The following is a 21,430-nucleotide window of genomic DNA, read 5'->3' on the forward strand; positions in this document are numbered from 1 at the left end:
ATACAATAAGCCACACAATAAAGTAATGCGGCACATATCCCCGTTCAGATGCTGCAACTGTGTCCTCTTGCATCTCACCGTCACTAAAAGCACAACAGAACATTGGTTAGAGTGTTTCAAGGCATGTAAAAAGGAGAAAAAATGAAATGTTCTTAATTAGAATTTTTGCAAAACTCGAACTCGAATATTGATAAAATTTATTAGTCCAAGCTTCAGGTATTTCATAATCATGAACCACCCTACCGCCAACCGCATCATAGATACTTATCACACAAGAAGATGCGAGAGAAACTGAAACCAACCGTATAATGCTTTGCGGTAGCATTTTCCCTAATTCTTATTTATCTCTCCCCCTGGAGGACCGCGAGGAGTAACCAGTCGACAGCGGAAGAGTGTCGCACGAGCGGTGCCTCGTTGGTGCGTTCATGTGCAATGGCCACGCTTCTGTGCTGAGAAACGATACACACCGTCTTGAAATTTATGTTTATCCTCCTGTTGCGCTCGCTTCGTAAGCCGTTGATTTCGCCACAGAAAATACAATGAATCACGCGATGTCCTCCGTGTTCCTTCGGCATCAATGAAACCGAAACCGGTGTGTAACTTCGCAAAAAGTCACAAAAAGCATCGTTAAAATTATAATAAAACTCTGTACTGACAAAATTCTCTTAAACGATGTTCGATTGGTAACATTTTTTTTTGGTTACCCGCTTCACTACCACCCCTACAGTGAAGCAACGGAAATCAATTTGCCAACTCAACAGTTTGTTTTGCATTCCAACTATGGCACAACAAAAAAAGGACTCACAGAAGTTTATTAAAATATTTTGCAGCAATCAGCAAAAAGTCAGTCTGCACGACCGAGTACCGCTCGAAGAATTGCACCAGCCAGCGACGGGGTAAGTAATCCTTCGTTAATTGTTTTTTGCATTTTTATGTTCTGTGCGCCCTTTCCAGAGATCATCGTTTTGTTGAAACTGTCTCAGCAATTGTGCTGCGCGTGATAGCGGTGGATTAGGGTGTACTCGTTCGAGTTCAAAAAAATGCCAAACGAAGAGAGGAAAATATTCATTTAATACCGTTTTTGTACGGTATTTGTTTCAAAATTATACGCGAAGCACTTTACGAAGGACACCCCAACAGCGGATGACGATGTTTTGTATTTAAACTGCCACATTAGTTTCGCTAACATCACCATAAATCACGGCCGGAGGCTGTTTCATCACACTGGCAATAATCAGTTCCGGAGACAACCGATGGATTGCGCAGCAGATTTCCGATGAAAAAAAAAACAAGGGGAAATTACAATAACAATTCAAGGTACAGGCCTTGCTTCAGTTAACGTTGTTGCTGCTGTTGGATCTGTGTACCAAATTTCAGCGAAAGATGCAGCAATTGTAGCGATATTCAGGCCCTCGAGCTATATTCATAAATAATGCAAATATATAACCTTAGATAAAAAATTCACAGTGAAACTTATTTTTCCAAAACAGCGAAAATCATACATCGAAAACTTACAAACATACTGTGAATTTGAGAAAACTTGGAGCACTTTTTTAAATTTCATTCGATCGAATCACTCCTTCTTCCTTCTGGTCAGTTTTATTATAGAAGGGTTTATTTTGACAATGCTAGTTTATTTCTAAATCTTTACATGTTATATTGTAGTTATTAAATTCAATTATTCCAATTCGCTTCTAATCACGCTGCCTCATCAACTGCCCTATCGCTTCCATTACATCGGCGATAGTTTTTCCGTTAGCTGTGTTGTCCTGCAAAAAAAGTCACTCGATAAGAAAAAAAAATCACACACCACAAAGAAATTCCAATAAATCAACAAAGATTGCGCCCCGCAATCAATCTCTGGCTTCGATCCCACAGTCTTATACACATTTTTGGGCAATTGACTGCGCCGGGAATCCCACGAGGAGGCCACTAACCTCAATTCGGTTGACTGTTCCTGGACCCCCGTTCGGCCGACGATGGCGGTCATTAATCTTTTGCCCGAAACTGCTGGTACTGCTTCGGCGGTTTTCCTGTTCCAGCTTGGACAACAACTTGCTCCGGTCCGGTAGACGTGGAGCCACATGCGTCCGAAGGCTGTCATTGTTGTCCACTAATTGATAGATGGCCTAGATAGGTGGTAGTCGTTGTTGAAAGGTGCGAAAGAATGGGTGGAGCAGTCAGTTGATACAAAAATATTTTATTGGGACATGGCGCGAATAATGAAAACTCTCGTGGCAATCAAATCAGAAGGGAGTAAACCGTTGTCAAATTGGAGAAGAACTGCCACTCTGATTCAATTACGTTACAGTACGCATTCGTGAGGGATAACAATAGACAACAGAGTAGATTTAAAAATTTATTGTCAGCTTACCTCAACTAACTCTGTGGGAATAGTTGTTGTCGCAGACGATTGCTTTTTGTTTCCTGCACGAATTCTGGAAATAAAAGACCGAAAAAACAGCAATCATCCTCAAGCGATTTCGGATATAACTAAATTTTGACCTGTAACTTACGTTTTCTGATTACCGGGTTTTTCTCTTTTGACAATTATTTTTTTGTGAAACTCCATAGGCTCTTCATCCTCAGACAGACTCGCATTGCCCAGATTTCTTATTCCGATCGTTAAATCAATGTACAACTCCCTCTGCCCAGTTCCATTTCCACCAGCACTTTCCGGCTCATCTACATATTCGTCCTCCGTATGCATTTCTTCTTCTTCTTCATCCTCGTCTGTACCCTCTTCCTTCTTATCATCTTCTTTTTCACCTGCTTCCCCTTCACCCCCTCCCTCTTCCAGTTCATCTTTTGTGGTTTCATCAGCGCTTGTAGTTGATTCTTCATAAGCATCCGATTTCTCATCTGTGGCTGTCTTTTGCTTAGCGCATATTAGAGTACAATTGCACGTACCTTCATCAACACCTTGAGAGTCATCGTAGTGCTGATGATAAACAGTGGCCGTCGTTGTCGTATCAGCACCATCGCTATCCGACGGGTCATCCGCTTTCGCACTTTTCCGGCTCCTGTAAACGGTCTTATCTTTGTTCCGGCCGTCGAAACCTCGGCGATTTCGCCCATAATGAGCCCTATTCGACTCTGCAACAATGGGTGAAGCGTCGGAAATGTCACCATATGAGCCTTCGACACCATCAAACTGTTGGTAATAATCATCTCCTCCAGCTCCAGTATCCCCAAGCCTATCGTCAATGCTGTGGCGATGCGAATCTCGTCTACCTTTCATCCTCAAAGCAGACCTCACACTCCTGTGTTTTTTGTTATCATCGTAATCGGGCTCCGTACCTCCCGCCTCGGAAAATCCTGAAACGATCGAGTTGTCCTCAGCAAAGAGTAATTTTCTTCTCTGTTTCCCCGGAGGTATTATTATGCTAGAATCTGTGCCTTTCTTGCTTTCATCGCTTGACAGACCTGACTCCAGAGCGTCATTCATGATGCGAGCGTCTTCCGTGTCATCGATTTCCGCCATCGCAATTCCGGCCCCCATCGTCGGACGGTTGTTTGCAAATTTATACTCGTAATCATCTTGATGTTGTCCAACGTTGTTGTTTTGATGCTTCATCGGACGAAAAATTCCTCCGCTGTGCCCTGAATTATATTGAAATCGACAAAAAAAATTCCATAAAAAAAGTCACTGATATGCACGTTAGAATGATTCAAATACAGTAATTCTGCTTATTCTAGCACTCAAATTATGGAGATAATATAAATTTTCTACTGAATGCAATCGTGTAAAAAAGTTTTAGCTGTGCTAACTTGTTTTCCATTCTTCGACCCCGGTCTAAAAAGATATCACCCAGCCAGTTGATTAATATTCTCACCGTGCTGCTCGTGGCCTCAGCAACTTTAGCCCCTCAGAAAATTACGATTTGACCGACAGTTATCATTAGGTATTACCCAAGTTGTGTCGACTTTGTGTCTGTTTGATGATGTCGATTTCAATCGACGTTTGTTGCTCTTCCTGCTTTCCATTGCGATGTTTCGTGTTTAAAAGCAAGTGAAAAAAATCCGGCGAAAAAGGACTCAACATTGTATAAAAAACCAGCAATTGAGTCGCCGTAATGCAAATACCCACGGTCTTTTTATTTACTTTGATCTGGCTTACAATAATAACGGTAATGATACATTGAGGTCAATTCTAGCAGAAAATATAGAGCCATGTTGCTACAAAGTAACAGTTGCAAGCAATCGCTTACACGTGTCAACGTACATTTGCTGTAGGTATATCCAATACTGCTAAAAAATTCAGAAGGGATGGGATGTGTGCAAAGCCACGACTCTATTTCGTTGTGTCCAACGTACATATAGGAGATCACAATATTCAACAACATTTTTTAATTTTAAATTTTTCCAAAACTTTGCTAAAGGAAGCTACTGTTAAGTGGATTGATCGAAAAACCGAAAACGTCAAAAGCAAGGCCTTGTTCTATGAAACAATTTTGCTGAAGGCATTGAGTACATAAAACCAATTTTTCACAGTCAAATCTAAAACGACCACGGTTTTACCTTTGTTATTCTAAACAAAGGTTATAAAATCGGTCGAAAAACGCAAAATAGATCCAAGGCCCGGAGGGCCGAACCGTATATACCATTCGACTCAGCTCGACGAACTGAGCAATGTCTGTTCGTGTGTATGTGTGTGTGTATGTGTGTGTGTATGTGTGTGTATGTATGTTGTCTGTATGTATGTGCCGCAAAATAACGCACCTTTCTTTAGAACGCAATATCCGATTTTGATGATTTTATATGCAAATGAAAATGGAAGCTACTGTGCTCCCCCAGAATGCTACCGAGTGGATTTTTGATTAGTGGCTTAGTTCTCGAAATATTGATCAAAGAGTATTTTTTACATAAGATATTTAACTTCTAAGGCAAAATGAATGGCATGGAGAGCCATGTGTTATACACCAATCGACTCAGATCGACGAACTGAACAATTTCTATATGTATGTGTATGTGTGCCTGTATGTATGTATGTGTAAATATGTTGTTTATTTGTATAGTATATTAAAATCGAAACAAAAAAATTACAAGATAAGCGCTCATTTTACAGAACGCATATTCCGATTTTAATATTCGCATGCTCAAATGAACGCCCTAGAGCTCTTTAAAAATGATGCTAAGTGTAGCTTGAACTGTAAAAATTTGACCGAAGTATATTTCAGACATGGGATATTTTACTTTTTGGATAATTCATCTCTCTCTCCCTGCTCTCTCTCTTCTTCTCTATCCCTCTATGTCTTTTTTTGGAATCACTATTTATTTCTCAAAAGGAAACAACACTCTTCGACAACTTTGCATCATTTTTACACTCTTCGTAGTGCGTCTTTATTGGTGTGAAAAAATTACCCTTTAGCTTATTCTTAAAAATTTTAATTAGATTTTGGAGGAAACCGCAATGCTCACTTAGCTCCTTTTCTGCCTTGCGAAGCTTCCGTCCTCACTTTCTTAAATATATATATATTTGGCAGAGCTGTATGCCACCACGGGTCGGTATTTGGCGATTACCGTAGGCCACGGAAGTGCTAACTGCAAGAACGCAGTCCCGGACCATCAGCGAGAGCTAGCCTAGGTTGTGGTGAGACTCAGGCATTGGGCCGCCGAATTCTCACAAAAGCCACATTATCCGGAAGCAGCTCTGACGGAGCGAATAGTGCCGCTCCCACCACCCAAATGCACTAATTCGCCCATTGGGATTGATGCCAGTAAGTTCCCAATTACGGTAACTGGTCGCAACGCCATATGATAAGAGTCGGATTTCGTTTTCGTACCACGATTCTGGGCTGGCACCTGCGCCGAGCTCCCTTAGTAAGGTCGTGTGACAACGGCTTGAAACGGCGAGACAACAACCGGTGCAGGGGTCTCCGTCCCGTAAAACCTGGCAGGCCTTCCAGTACGTTCCAAATTTATTGCCCGGTGGGAACCGGGCAGGAGTGGGATCAGATGTCCTTTCCTGACTTGCGCCGGTCGGGGGTGTCATAGTTGCTCATGAGGCGCTATGGCAGCCGCCCCTAGCCATGGCCTCACTGCTTCGGCATAGACTACCATGGGACCAGATAGGCGACCACTCCAGTATGGATAAGGATAGCGGCTGGAAGGGGGACCCATTTAACAAAAATGAACAAAAATAATGAAGATCAACAATTGGGCGCAGATGGGTTGAAAAACCCGTTTGCACGAGGAGGCATCCAGAGGTCTCCGCCGAGAAAGGCGGAGATGGATGCAGTAAAGGACGCCTGCGAAGACGGCAAAGGCAGTACGCCTACCGGATCGACGCAAGACATCGCAGTGGCTGGTCCACTGTTGATAAAGGCGGTAGGAAGACAGCGAGACACGCTACCGAAGGTAGTAGCGCTGTCGGAGCAGCTCGATGCCATAATCGAGTTTGCGAAAAGTCGCACCAACACGACGAAGTACCTGAAGCAGGCTCTCTACATGCTTCGGTCCTCCGTCGATGCTGCGAAGAAGGAGCACGCCGAGCTCAAGGCAAGAGCGGTGGCTGCAGAGAAGAATGCAACGGAGGTGACCGGAAGGGCGACGAAGTCGGTCCAAACGGACACCTGCATGTTTGCAGCGGTTTGCGCCTCCGGGTCAGCCGCAAAAAGAGCAAGGCAGTCTCCGGGGGAAGCCCCCGAGAACAGCAAGAAACGGTTGGTTGTGCTAAGCCCGCGAGATAGCACACCAACGGCCTCCAAGTCCGCCGAAAAGTCTGCCGAAGTGGCAGCTACGGGAAACCCTTGGGTTACCGTGGGAGGAAGGAAGCGCCAAAAAGACAGCGAGCGCAACGACGAGAAGGCGACAAATCGTCCAAAAATGGGAAAGAAGGCGCGAAGCAGGGGCGACGCCCTCGTACTCAAGACGGATGGGTCCAAGTACTCCGAAGTCTTGAAGAAAATGAGAGGCGAAACCCAGCTCAAGGATCTGGGAGCGGATGTGCGGACCATCCGTCGTTCTCGCACCGGCGAGATGATCCTTGAGCTCCGTAAGGATGCTAAAAACAAGGGCGCTGCCTACAAGACGGTAGCCGAGCAGGTCCTCGGGAAAGATGTGCAAATTCGGGCACTCACCTCAGAGGTGACTCTCCAGCTCAAAAACCTGGATGAAATCACCGAGAGGTGCGATATTGCACAGGCCCTCAAGGAGAAGTGCGAAGTGGAAGTAGCCACTGAGGTAATTCGCCTCCGAAAGGGTCCAGCGGGGACCCAGGTGGCCACTTTCCGGCTTGCATCGGCCGATGCAACTCTGGCCCTGAAGACAGCCAAACTTAAGGTTGGCTGGTCAGTATGTCCCCTGAGCATACTCCAGCAGCCGGACGTTTGCTTCAGGTGTTTCGAGGGAGGACACAAGTCCTGGACCTGCAAGGGGCCCGATAGGAGCCAGTTATGTAGGCGTTGTGGTGGTGCTGGCCATAAAGCTAAAGACTGCGGGGAGCCTCCCAAGTGCTTGGTATGTACTGGAAAACGGGACGCCAAGCACTTTATGGGAGGCCCACGGTGCCCAGCCGGTAAGGCGGCCACGAAACCACGGGCGTGAGGGTGACACAACTGAACCTGAACCATTGCTATGCGGCACAGCAGCTGCTATACCAAGCAGCGTCTGAGTCGCGGTCGGACATCGCAATCGTATCGGATCCCTACTGCATTCCTCCCGGAAACGGTAATTGGGTTGCAAATAAGTCCAGTACGGCGGCCATATGCACGACCAGCAAGTTCCCGGTTCAGGAGGTTGTGTCAACCTCAAATGAAGGATACGCGGTTGCCAAGGTGGACGGAGTGTTCTACTGCAGTTGTTATGCTCCGCCGCGTTGGTCTATCGAAAGGTTCACCCAGATGGTCGATTTGTTATCTATGGAGCTGACGGGACTAACACCCTTAGTAGTGGCGGGCGACTTCAACGCTTGGGCTGTTGAGTGGGGAAGCCGCCGCACGAACCGGAGGGGTCAGATCTTGTTGGAAGCTTTGGCAAAGCTCAACCTAGATCTGGCCAACGTTGGAACCAAGTGTACATTCAGCAGAAATGGTGCGGAGTCGATCATCGACGTGACGTTCTCCAGCCCAGGACTGATCGTGAACTGGAGGGTAGACGATGGCTACACCTATAGTGACCACCAGTCGGTCTGCTATAGCGTAGTCCAGAACGTGAGGCGGCAGGCGACGGGTAGAGCCAATACTCCGACCGTCCGCGGGTGGAAGACATCGCATTTCGATGCCGAGGTATTTGCAGAAGCAATGAGAAGAGAGCGCGAGGGGGGCAGTTGGCTCCGCCCGAGTGCTGACCAATTAGTTGCCACATTATCGCGGGCGTGCGACGCCACCATGCCTAGGACCCGCCAACCTAGGAATGGTAAGTCACCGGTATACTGGTGGACCGACGCGATAGCGGACCTCCGTAGCGCGTGCCTCCGTGCAAGACGGATGTTGCAACGTGCACGTACCGATGCACAGAGGGTAGAGCGCCGTGTAGTATTCGGATCTGCAAGATCGGCGCTTAAAAGTGCGATAAAGGCGAGCAAAAGGGCCTGCTTCGATAGGCTATGCGCGAGTGCCAATACGAATCCGTGGGGCAACGCCTACAGAGTCGTAATAGCGAAGACCAAAGGCGTGTTGGCGCCTGCAGAGCGATCACCAGCGATGCTGGAGCGTATCATCGAGGGACTCTTTCCACGACACGAGCCAAATCCTTGGCCTCCGGTTGCTGAGTCTCACGTCCGACGTTCCAGTATCTCAGACACAGACCAGGGATGGTCGGCCAACCTGCCGGGCATCCAATCCGTGAGAGACGGCAGCCGTGCAGAGGTTGTGGAGGAGGTAAGGGTTACGAATGAGGAACTCATCGTGATCGCCAACTCCCTAAAGGTGAGCAAGGCACCGGGACCGGATAGAATCCCGAACTTGGCCATCAGGACGGCCATGAAAGTGGCCCCCGATCTATTTCGAGCAGTCATGCAGAAGTGCCTGGATGACTGCCTCTTTCCGGACAGGTGGAAGCGACAGAGATTGGTGCTGTTGCCGAAGGCTGGGAAACCGCCAGGGGACCCATCGGCATACAGACCTATCTGTCTGCTGGACACTACGGGCAAGGTGCTTGAGAGGATTATCCTCAACAGACTGGTGAAGTACACAGAGGGTGTAAACGGTCTGGCAAGTAACCAGTTCGGCTTCCGGAAAGGTAGATCCACGCTGGATGCTATTCTCTCTGTCACCAAGACGGCAGAGGTAGCACTCCAGCGTAAGAGTTGGGGCATTCGCTATTGCGCAATCGTCACGCTTGACGTGAAGAATGCATTCAATAGCGCCAGTTGGGACTCCATAGCGCTCGCGCTTAGGAGCATCCACGTACCGGTGTCGTTGTACAAGATTTTGGAAAATTATTTCCAGAATCGGGTACTAGTTTACAACACGGAGGAGGGTCAGAAGTGCGTCCCAATCACCGCAGGGGTACCGCAAGGTTCCATCCTGGGCCCGGTGTTGTGGAATGTCATGTATGACGGGGTGTTGAAACTAAAGTTCCCTGTAGGGGTTGTGATCGTCGGTTTCGCAGACGACATCACGCTAGAGGTCTACGGCGAGTCGATCGAAGAGGTCGAGTTGACGGCCGCGCGCTGCATACGCAAGGTCGAAGACTGGATGCACTCTAGGAAACTGGAGTTAGCGCACCATAAAACGGAGGTTACGGTTGTGAACAACCGCAAATTAGAGCAACAGGCGGTGGTCAGAGTCGGTGACTGCACCATTACCTCAAGGCGTTCCTTGAAGCTCTTGGGGGTTATGGTTGACGATAAGCTCACATTTAAGAGTCACGTCGACTATGCCTGTAAGAGGGCTTCAACGGCCGCTGCAGGACTATCTCGAACGATGTCCAATAGCTCAGCGGTATATGGCAGCAAGCGTAAACTTCTTGCCAGCGTGGTTTCGTCCATACTTAGGTATGGTGGGCCAGCGTGGTCCAAAGCGTTAGGTACCAACAGTCATCGTCGAAAACTGGAAAGTACCTACAGGCTCATGTGCCTGAGGGTTGTGAGCGCGTACCGTACAGTGTCATACGACGCAATCTGCGTCCTGTCCGGCATGATGCCTATCAGCATAGCCATTAAGGAGGACGTAGAATGCTTCGATCAACGTGACACAAGGGGTATACGAGGCACCAGAAGGTCATTCTCGATGATCAGATGGCAGCAGGAATGGTCCAATTCCGCAAAGGGTAGATGGACGCATCGACTTATTCCGGACGTATCCGGATGGGTCGGGATGCGCCATGGAGAAGTTAACTTCCACTTGACACAGATTCTGTCAGGTCATGGTTGCTTCAGGCAGTATCTACACAGATTCGGGCATGCGGGGTCCCCCATGTGTCCCGAGTGCGCGGATGCGGAAGAAACTGCTGAGCATGTCTTCTTCGTGTGCCCTCGTTTTGTGCATGCGCGGAGCGACATGATGGTAGTGAGCGGGCCAGACACCACTCCGGACAACCTAGTTCGGAGGAAGTGTAAAGACCCAAACATTTGGAGGGCGGTTTGTACAGCCGCCTCTCAAATAGTTTTAGAATTGCAAAACAGGCGACAGGTTGACCACCGACACGCCAGTGTTAGCTAACGGCCAGTCTCCAGGTTAGTTAGCTAAGTTAGCAAAGAGATCTATAGAACCAAGAGGGTGCACAGAGCACAAAAGCCGCTCCCCGAAGCAATACCTAGCGGTGGTCCCGGGGAGTATTATGGGCTGGAGACTGAAGGGGTTTTAGTGGGTCCGGTCACTGATTCAAACCAACCCCACACTCCCTGAGGTTGGTCACCCCAGGGGTTTGGATGCAAATTTCCCCTCCACCTGAAACAAAAAAAAAAAAAAAATAATATATATATATATATATATATATATATATATATATATATATATATATATATATATATATATATATATATATATATATATATATATATATATATATATATATATATATATATATATATTAAATTGTACGTTGAACCCAGATTTAAGGATAAGAATCTTCTACAGCTACAGCCAAACATTGTAGCAAAATCTGATCTCACAGTGTTCAAATGTAACACAATTAGCGATGCAGATATTTTGAAAACCTTTACCAAAAATGTACAGACCTATTTATGTACGAATATGTTAGTGCCACCCGTTTTCAATGTTACATTTTGAACAGCTGGAAAACTTCTTAGTTGAACACTCATTCTAAGTTTTGAATTCAGTTCTGAATATACTTTTTACTCGTGACCAGGAATCTACAGTTGATGGTGAACGTAATTGGCAAAATAAGGAAGAAGTTTTGAGAAATTGTTAACATCGAGATTCGATGATTTACAGTTTGGATGAAACTGAAGCAACTTTACATGGCTATACACGTTTATAGACTGTTCCGAAAATTATAAATACATCTTCTTTCTTGAATAAAACAAAAAATACAGGATTTTTCGGGTCATTTTATTCTGAAATATAGATAATAAGTGTTTTCTTTTAGTTTCAATTCAAGTTGGGATTATTTTCGTTTCGTTTTACCACTTTAAACCAATCTTTTTTAAATTTTTCAACATTGTCCGCTGGTTTGACATATTTCCTCAGCTTTGCCTAGGTCAAAGCCCAAAAAGTTTCAATAGGGCGAATTTCAGGGCAGTTTGGAGGATTCATCTCCTTTGGGACACATGTGACATGATTTGTTTTATACCACCCTAGTGCATCCTTAGAGTAATGGCAGGAAGCAAGATCGGGCCAAAAGATTGGAGGATTGTTATGCTGCTTAACCATGGGTAACAACCTTTTCTGAAAACACTCTTTCACGTAAATTTTACCATTCATTGTGTCATTCGTAATGAATGGACGAGATATTTTTCTACATTCACAAATGGCCTACCAAACCATTAGCTTCTTGTCGAATTTTTCGGTGTAAATGGCTTTCACTGGTCCAGGGACATCCTTTCCCTTCGGTGATGTATAGAATTGCGGTCCTGGCAGAGTCTTATAGTCCAGTTTTATGTAGGATTCGTCATCCATGATAACACACCCCATTTTTTTGGTCAGAAGTTTGTCATAAAGCTTCCGAGCTCTCGGTTTCACAAATTCAGCTTGTTTTAGATTTCGTTTTGGCTGCTTCTGCTTCCGACGGGTCTGCAGACCCATTCTTCCTTTGGCACGCATAAGTTTACTCGCCGAGGTTCCAAGCTTTCTCGCCACATCTCGTACTGATACTGAAGGATGCCGCTTGTAGTATTTCTTAACCTTTTTGTCCATTGTGGGATCAACTGGCCCGGGTTTTCTACCACGTCTTGGGGCATCAGTAAATGTGCACTCTTCACAATACTTCCGCAATGCGGTTTGAACTGCTCCGACACTTATACCTTCTTCTCTGGCTAATTTTCTTATAGAAAGACCACTCACGGTGCCCCATTTGTGCGCAATTCGCTTTCTTTGCTCGGGAGAAAGGCCACGCATTTTCAAAATTTCGCACTAAATGTTAGAAAAAATGACAGCATCTGTTTCTTTTGGATGTAACAACAGGACGCAGCCAACGTTAGGTTGAATACTGCACGTTATTTGAAATGACGGTTGATCGTAAGTGTATTTATAACTATCGGAACGGCCTATACTAGTGTGCGCAGGTGAAAAGTTACTTGCCTCTATATGATACACTATTCTCATGTAAAATATAAATATTGCTTTCTAATTCAGGACTAAGTGCAAACAAAGTATCCTTGTTATTCCGCTTCTCGTTATCACAGCAAGTTTTATTAAGTCTTCATTTCGAATTTTATCATACAGCCTAGACCTTCGAAAAGAATAATGTTCTCGACTACACTCTGAAAATCCAAAATTCACAAATGTCGTACAAAACCTTCATTTTCAGATAATGCATTTGAGATAGAACTAAATTGACAACTTTCATGAATATTTTTTTTTTCTGTATAATTCTGAACTATAATTTTCCGAAAACAGGTTTTTAGAAATTTGCTTCAATTCGTAAAAAATATAAGATGCTGATTCATAAATCTAGGTTCTGCAATTTCTAAAAATAATGCGAAAGTGATAAACAAACCTGGATTATGAGGATTTAAAAAAAAGAACTACATTAAACTAACATACATAATTGAAGTTCTAGTTCTAGTTGTTATCTGTTACTGTTTCCTCACGTTCGATTATTTCAAGAAAAAAAATTGAGTTGCTTCTAGCTAGCAATTAAAAATTGGTTTGTGATCGAAAAAATAACACTCCAGTGACAACATCCATAATATTTGCGAAACCCACGTCAAGCTTTAATTCAATGATCGTGTTTGGTTCACCCTCTGAAAACTATCCGTTAAATTCTTTTTATTCTTTATTGAAATTAGACTTACGTTGGTATACGATTTTTGGTTTACTGGTCTAATAAGTATAAAGTAATAGGTAGTTAGTATAACAAAGGTTTCTGCACCACTAGGTGGATTAATTCAGGTTTTTTAGTTTAGACCACAGTACAATGTGAGATTTTCAGATAAATCTTTTTACCAATTGATGGTGGTCGGGCCGTTGTTCTAATTTTATTAGACTTTTCGAAGGCTTTCGACACAGTGTCACATACAATTTTATGTCAAAAACTGAGATCAAACTTTGGACTTTCATTACATGCATCAAATCTGATAAATTCATATCTGAGTGGGCGATCTCAAGCAGTCTTCAATAATGGAATACTTTCTCAGTTTCTGCCTGTATCATCCGGAGTCCCACAAGGTTCTATTCTGGGACCAATTTTGTTTTCTTTATACATAAATGACCTTCCTGAAGTCATCAAAAACTGCAAGATTCATCTGTTTGCGGATGATGTCCAGTTATATTATGGATATAGTAGGCTGTAGAAATAGCTCATAAAATTAATGCTGATTTAAAACGAGTCTTTGATTGGTCTGCAAGAAATAAGCTCACATTGAATTGTACAAAAACAAACGCAGTTTTTATTAACAATGGCTCTATACATGGTACCTTGAAACCGGTGTTGTTTCTAGGCAATGAAATTGTCTCATTTGTTGAGGATGCTGTTAGTTTGGGTATTCGCATCCAATCTAATTTTGGTTGGGATAAATATGTGCTCTCACAATGTGGTAAAATTTATAAATGTTTACGCACGCTTTATACAACAACAGCGTTCTTCGCAACTAACACAAAATTGAAACTTTTTAAGAGTTTAATTTATCCCCATTTTTTGGCATGTGATTTTTTGCTTGACGATGTTCCAGTCACTGTTTTTAATAAGCTAAAAGTTGCGTTACATTCATGTGTGCGTTATGTGTTCAACTTAAACAGGTTTTCTCGTGTCTCCCACCTTCAGTATCGCCTAATCGGTTGTACTTTGGAAAATTTTAGTAAGCTGCGTAGTTGCCTATTTCTACATGGTTTGTTGAAAACGAAGCAACCTGGTTATCTACATAGAAAATTACATATGACCCGAAGTAATCGTTCCTTGAAATTTATTATACCTAGACATCGCACGTCAATGTACGGGAACTCGTTTTTCGTACGAGGTGTAGTACACTGGAATTCATTACCCAATAGTTTGGCCAACATACCTTCTTGCACAGCATTTAGAAGAGGATGTTTTGAGCATTTCAAATAAGTAGTTATTCAAGTATTCAAGTATTATTGTTATTTGAGTAGTTTTTGTCATGAAGTTTCTTTACTATCTGGTATTTTTTGTGTGATGCCTATTCTACTTCAAAAGAGTTAACAATGTAATATTAAAAAGACAGAAGTCTTAAGTTACGAGATAAAAATACTAATAAATAAATAAAAAAAAATTGTAAATGTCGTAAAATACAATACTTGAAAAACGTGCTTTTTTGTGCTTTCCTTTGAGGAGGATCATGTAAAGACAAATTTTCATTGTATCTTTGAGTATCGCTTACACTCTTGATATTAAGTTATTCTACGTTTTAGCTTTTTTCAGCAAGCCGCAAAGAGATTTTATTCCGTAATACGAATATCGTCTTGACAAACAGTGTAGCTTTACTAATCCCTAAAAAACACGTTGTATTACAACTTTATTGAAGACATCAAACTTTTATCTACCTATCAAAAAAGACTTTAGTTTTTTTTTCTATGGATTTCCACTAAAAACCAATTGTTTTCAATTTAACTTTTTATAGTGATTTTTTTCCATATTTCAATGTTCTACAATATTGTTTGCTATATCGTCGTGCGGGGCTTCTTTTGACATTTGACATTTCAGTTTTATGATGTTTTTTTAAGCAAAAATACATCCTTAACTTATAGATTATCTTCTGCATGTTGGTAAAACAATGTATTTGCACCATACTGTAGTGTCCTGGCCATCCTCTTTTACATTTAGATTCACATTCTCTGCACTTTACTAAAGCGTCTTTCACTTTCAAAGCTAATCATACGACTGACTCTTATTGTGTTGCTTTTCCTACGCTCTCTCATTTGTACTTTATCTCTTTCTCTTTCTCTTTGTATTATCCTTGTTCCCTACATCCTCCCTTAAGCCTACTCCATATTAAAAATTTGAAAACAATAATTTTGTAAGTTCCACATTCGCTCAAAAATCTCTTCATCCTGATTATCGATCTCTGTTGTGCGCATCTTTTTTATCAAACCTTGTAGTCAACCTCCGTCGCGAGTTATCTTTTGAGCCGTTAAGTGAGCTTTCTAATTTAGCGCGTAGACTTGCATAACATCCGTCACTACCCCAACCATTTTTATCGAGACTGTAGCTGAACAGTCGCTCCTAGTGCCAAACGATACGCGCATACTTTCAAGGTTTGATCCGGTCGCCCTTTGAGTCGTTGATTTAAGTTTCTGGTACTATATTCAAAGAAGTGATACATGTCACTTCGATGCACCACTATATCTTCGTTAGGTTCGTTTTGGGTGATAGGTGATACATGCATCCTCAGTGTCAATAAAGTACATTCCGCCACTGTTCAAAAGAAATTTTGTAGATCCCGACCGCCCCTTTTCAATGATTTACACTTAGCATTTACATTCAGGAGGGATGCAAGCGTATGTACAGAAAGCTCATCGTAGATTTCACCTTCCAAAAAGTTAGTTTTGTCCGCTTCCCAGCACGGTTAGTTGAAGCTCTATTCTGAAAACGGGTTGAGTTCGCAACTTACTACGATTAGTATTTATATCAACAAGTGACCTAGAGAAACAGCCGTATCTATGCGTGAGAGTCGGAGTTCTTGTTGGAGGTTTGCGTTCATTTATTGACGGAATTACTAGGTAAATCTTTTATTGTTCTTTTGATTGGGTCCGTTTGGGTGTTCCAAGTATGTATCATATTTTTCAGCTCACCCATTTTTCACTTACCCAACAGCTGCCTACCATAATAAACCTGAAAAATAATTCCTAAAAGCCTGAAACTTTCTCCGACTGTGCGAAACTTCTATTTCTAATGTTCTTTTCAAGTTTTTCATGTACCTGGTACCTTTGTCCAAAAATTGCATGCCACGCTACAGAGCGAACACATTTTTTCTATTAAATGAATGTAGTCTACTATGATCTTCCGCGGCACAAGTAAGGTATTTTTTTCTAACCTTATACCATTTTGTTTCAATACTGACTAGACTATACAAATTTTTCCGTGTATGTATTATTTCATACGCAACGTTTCGTACGAAAGAGTGTTGGTGCCGTGCGAAAAACAGAGAACACAAGATGCCTTTGATAACCGCAGTGCTGGCAGGCAAGCGTTTGTTAAGGTCAGGCGTGTCAGATTCGCGGTGATGCATCTCCAATAATCACTTTATTTTGTTTTTCATATCTGGCATTTCTGGTCTTAATTGTATGGGTATTGTGGCTACTTTAACTGCTTTTACGAACACCAGCATAAACATTACTATCCGCTCTGTTCGCTTTTGTCGAGAAAGAAAAAAATGGAGCATCATTGGAATGAACGCACTCATTCTATAATCAAATTTCTTCCATCGTTTTTGTTTAGGAAACGAATTTACAGCTCTTCACGGAGAGATCAAAGTAATACACCCTCTCAAGGGTCTACGTTTCCTCACAGGGAAACTAGTAATACCCTCTCAGGGGAATTGCAGTTCCTCACTGGGAACAAATCAAACTCCTCACAGGGAGACGGTATACCCTCTCAAGGGATTACGTTTCCTCAAAAGGAATCTGAACTGATAGCCTCTCAGGGAAATTATTGTTCCCCACAAGGAACCAAATTAGCTCTTCACAGGGAGATCAAAACGAAAGACCCTCTCAAGGAACTCGGTTCCAAATTACCAGACTGCGCCATTGTAGTGTCCTGGCCATCCTCTTTTACATTTAGATTCACATTCTCTGCACTTTACTAAAGCGTCTTTCACTTTCAAAGCTAATCATACGACTGACTCTTATTGTGTTGCTTTTCATACGCTCTCTCATTTGTACTTTCTCTTTTTCTCTTTCTCTTTCTCTTTCTCTTTCTCTTTCTCTTTCTCTTTCTCTTTCTCTTTCTCTTTCTCTTTCTCTTTCTCTTTCTCTTTCTCTTTCTCTTTCTCTTTCTCTTTCTCTTTCTCTTTCTCTTTCTCTTTCTCTTTGTATTATCCTTGTTCCCTACACATACTAGATAAACTGTTCTCAAAAATCACTCATTCGTGCGTCTCAGAACACGACCAACCTTTAAGAGCCGTGTGGAAGTAAATTATAGTTGCAGAAACTTTTGGTAATTCGGTAACTTTTTCAAAAACTATTGCTTTTTCATATTTGACACGAGAGACAAATGCCTATATCTGGATGGAATGATGTTTAACTTACACTTCAATGAATAAAAGGTTATGTTTGCAGATATTTGCAAATCTCGAAGATATCTGTTGGTAAATTAGAGCAGTTTTAATAAAAATCGTCAATGACCTAAGGAATAAGTGAAAAAATTAACTTTCTTGAAAGAAATTGTTTGCTTTATTATGACAAACAATATTGTGGAACATTAAAAAGTTGTATAATATCACTATCGATTGTTATATTGAAAAACCTGATGTTTAGTGACAATCTTTAGAAAACTCTACTAAAGGCTACTTAAATAGGTAGATAAAAGTATGATGACTTTAACAAAGTTGTTTCTTATAGAATGTGCTACAACTTTGTCAAACAAGATGAATTTTTATATACAGAAAATAAAAATAGCAATACTCGATTCTCAATTTTAAGTGGATTATTCACAAAACTGCAACTCCCATAAAATGAAGAATACCTCATGGATCAACTATGCTGAAGGCACTACGACTCTAAAATCAATTTTTTTTCCCGTCGAAATAATTTCGATCACGTTTTGCAGTTTTGGAAACAGTGTGCAATGGAGCTCTCAGCCTCGCAACAAAAAAAGATGCATAGTGTTCCAGCTCAAATGGGAGACAATCAAATTTTTCTCGTATCGGGTGGAAACAGATAGCAGGAAGTGCCGCACTCTCAGCCACGCAACCGTTCATTAAGATGTTGCATGTTGCATATTGCAGCTATGCGGCTGGAAGACAACAAAATTCTATTCGTACTGACTGGTGGTAGACTTTAGAATCTAATTCGAAATACTGCTGTGAAGTCGAATTAACCGTCTTTCTCAAGACGTTACAACATTTTAAATGAAGTGAAATACGTTTTCTGAAACAAATTTAGTATTTTCAGCAGAGCACGCCGATTAAAGCATTTCTAAATTTCATTCAGTTATCGCACAAATGTGTCATTATCAGACCACGTACGATATCCGACTGACGTAATATTATCCTTTTACTCGTCTGGTTTTTATCTCAGAGAAATTTTAACCATAATATAATTTCGCTCCGCTATGTTTATTTTAGACCTATATGCAACTCTAAACTCGAAAAATCGTGATCGTTTTAGATTTGACAGTGAAATATTGATTTTATGTTCCCAGTTGAGTCTTCAGCAAGTTAATTCCATATAATAAGGCCTTCCTTTTAGCCTTTTCGGTTTTTTGATCAATCCCCCTAGTAGTTAGATATAAAAACTATTTTTTTCTAACTTTCAAAATGCTAGATTGCTTTCTTCAGCAAAGTTGTAGGAAAATCTATAAGAAAAAGAATTTTTGAACACTGTAATCTCCTATCTGCACGTCTGGTATGACGAAATAGAGTTTTACAAGGAACGCTCCTCAAAATTAGTTTTTCGTCCATAACTTTTTCTATAATCGTCGAAATAATTGAAGATGTTCTAAGATTTCGTTCATTCTGCCGAATTTCTAGGTTTTTGCTGAAAATAGCTATATTTTAAGTCCATATTCCTCCAAAAGTTGCAGATAGTCGCAAACCAGACTGTATGCATTTGAAAGTTTGTCAAAAGAACTGCATTACTCAAAAGAGTTCAACTGTTTCTGGTTGCATCCAACCGAGTACTAAATGAAAGGAAAACACCCCTCAGAATTAGTTTTCTATCCCATAAACGTAACGTACTATAGTAATATTGATCTGTTTTCTGTTTCTGCACGAAAAAACCTTGATATTGAGGTCAAAAAAACAAAAAAATAACGAAACTAAAAATTATGATTTTCGGACATAAAAAAATCGTTTGGGGTGAAAATGGACAGCTATTGGGGTAATATGGACAGTGTTTGGGGTGATGTGGACAGGGTAAAAAATGTGAGTTTTATAGTATCAATAGTTGCTTAATACACAGTAGAAGGTGGTATCAGGCATACGGAATGATAACTGCAATTCTTAGGCATTGCACAGTGGTTCCACAGTAGGCCAAAAAAATTTCCCTTCTCCAATTATTCATACTACAAACTGAGTATGCGATCGTGTGTCGCACACGCGCGTTTGTGTGTGTGTGCATGTGTGTGTGTGTGAGTGTCTGTGTGCGTGTGTGCGCGTGAGTGTATGTGACTGTGTGCGTTTGTATGTGTGTGTGATTGTGTGTGTCTGTCTATGTGTGTGTATGTGTGATGTAAGTTTCATGAGAATCGGATGGTATACCAATTTTTGACAGCACTTTGAATGTTGCTGTGTCAGGAAATTTCAATGATTTTTATGTTCGAAAATCACAATTTTGAGCTTAACTTCGATTACCTAACTCTCTCAATTTTGATCTGATTTTGGATCAACGAGTTTCGTTTTGAGGGGAAATTTATGTTATTTTTCAGAACTCTTGTGTACCGTACAGTCTCGTGAAACAATTCGGAATGATCGGATAATCAACAGTCTATATGAAATTAACCGTATTTTTCGAATTTTTGGGTCCCGGTTTGCATATCGTCGTTCCAAATCCGTTAATCCCAAGTTCGCGAAACGGGAAAATATGTAACGAATGTACGTTGACGTACGATTTCTTATTTTTCCTTGAAAGGCCTATCAAATTCCTCAAATTTTCCATTAAATCTTTTAATCGGTCAAACGGCTCAAAAGTTACAATTTTTTTGAAAATGATTGCGGATTTTTGGCAACTTTAATTCAAAATGGATCACACTAAGGACCAAACAAAAAAATACGGGTGTTAAGTTTTTCGATAAAGAACAAGTATACCAATGTTGAACATGATCTGAACAAAAAATAAATCTGATAAGAAAGGTTTAACGGCATTCTAGGGGAACAGCATTTTCGGACATCAGAAATGAGTTCAGCACCCATAAATTGGCATTATACATCTTTTTCAAGCATTTTAGAAAACAAATTAGGTTTTTCCAACTTTCGTTCAGAAACCCGCCGATCTGCGGGGCATTGAAAACACTTTTTGTACAGATAAATCATCCCAGATTGTCTGTAACACTTTTAACAGTTCATGGTTTGTACACCGCCGTCTATCCGTTCGTTTTTATATGCCCGCTGCATCAGTCCGACAAAAGAATTTACTTCGAACTCGCCTGACCATATCACCCCAAAAAAACTGTCCATTTTACCCCAAACAGGACGACTTTCTAAAAACTCAATTCCTTCCACTATTTTCGATCAAACTTATCGCAATTTTTCATTAAAACGTACTCTTTTACTAGACAAACACGGCTGCAAAGCTCATTAGACTGAAAACATCGAAGAAGTTCTCAAAAACCTTAAATACACGAGCGTAAAACTTACAGCAAAATCAACTTTTGATGTTTCCTTTGTTTACATTGGCATTGCGGTGCACCTGTCACAGCAAACCATGAAATTTTTATATTAGTTAGGGTTTAGTAGTTCAAGGAAAGGATGAAGTAGTACATGGAACCCAAAAATGTAATACTTTCCAAGATAAAGCACCTGTCCATTTCACCCCAGGGGTCCAAATTACCCCAAACTACCCTAATCGTCGAAACAATTCAAGATGTTCTAAGATTTTGTTCATTTTGCTAAACCTTGCGTTTTTGTAGAATATATTGGTTTGATATTTTAATTTGTTGTAAAGATATTTCTAGTTTTTTGTTGAAAATAACCATACTTTGAGTCCATATTTCTCAGAAGATTGCAGATTATTTGCTTGCATCTATAATC

At 41.6% G+C, this 21,430-nt stretch overlaps 1 protein-coding gene across 9 annotated transcripts in view; it reads right to left on the bottom strand.

Annotated features, from left to right (window-relative positions):
* Window positions 1–1,597: 1,597 nt before the first annotated feature.
* LOC129729863 (uncharacterized) overlaps window positions 1,598–21,430 on the bottom strand; it is a 55,008-nt gene continuing 35,175 nt past the window's right edge. For 7 of the 9 annotated variants that reach the window (XM_055688728.1, XM_055688726.1, XM_055688719.1 and 4 more), the window contains 4 exons: window positions 2,517–3,603; window positions 2,375–2,438; window positions 1,938–2,129; window positions 1,598–1,769 (listed from right to left, as the gene is read on the bottom strand). In XM_055688728.1, coding sequence (XP_055544703.1) covers window positions 1,695–1,769; window positions 1,938–2,129; window positions 2,375–2,438; window positions 2,517–3,577 — 1,392 coding nt within the window. In that variant the 5' untranslated portion in view covers window positions 3,578–3,603 and the 3' untranslated portion in view covers window positions 1,598–1,694. The remainder of the gene's footprint in view (window positions 1,770–1,937; window positions 2,130–2,374; window positions 2,439–2,516; window positions 3,604–21,430) is intronic. The other 2 variants (XM_055688722.1, XM_055688723.1) reach the window with 2 other exon arrangements.

Source organism: Wyeomyia smithii, chromosome 3 (assembly GCF_029784165.1).
Source record: "Wyeomyia smithii strain HCP4-BCI-WySm-NY-G18 chromosome 3, ASM2978416v1, whole genome shotgun sequence".
NCBI lineage: Eukaryota > Metazoa > Arthropoda > Insecta > Diptera > Culicidae > Wyeomyia > Wyeomyia smithii.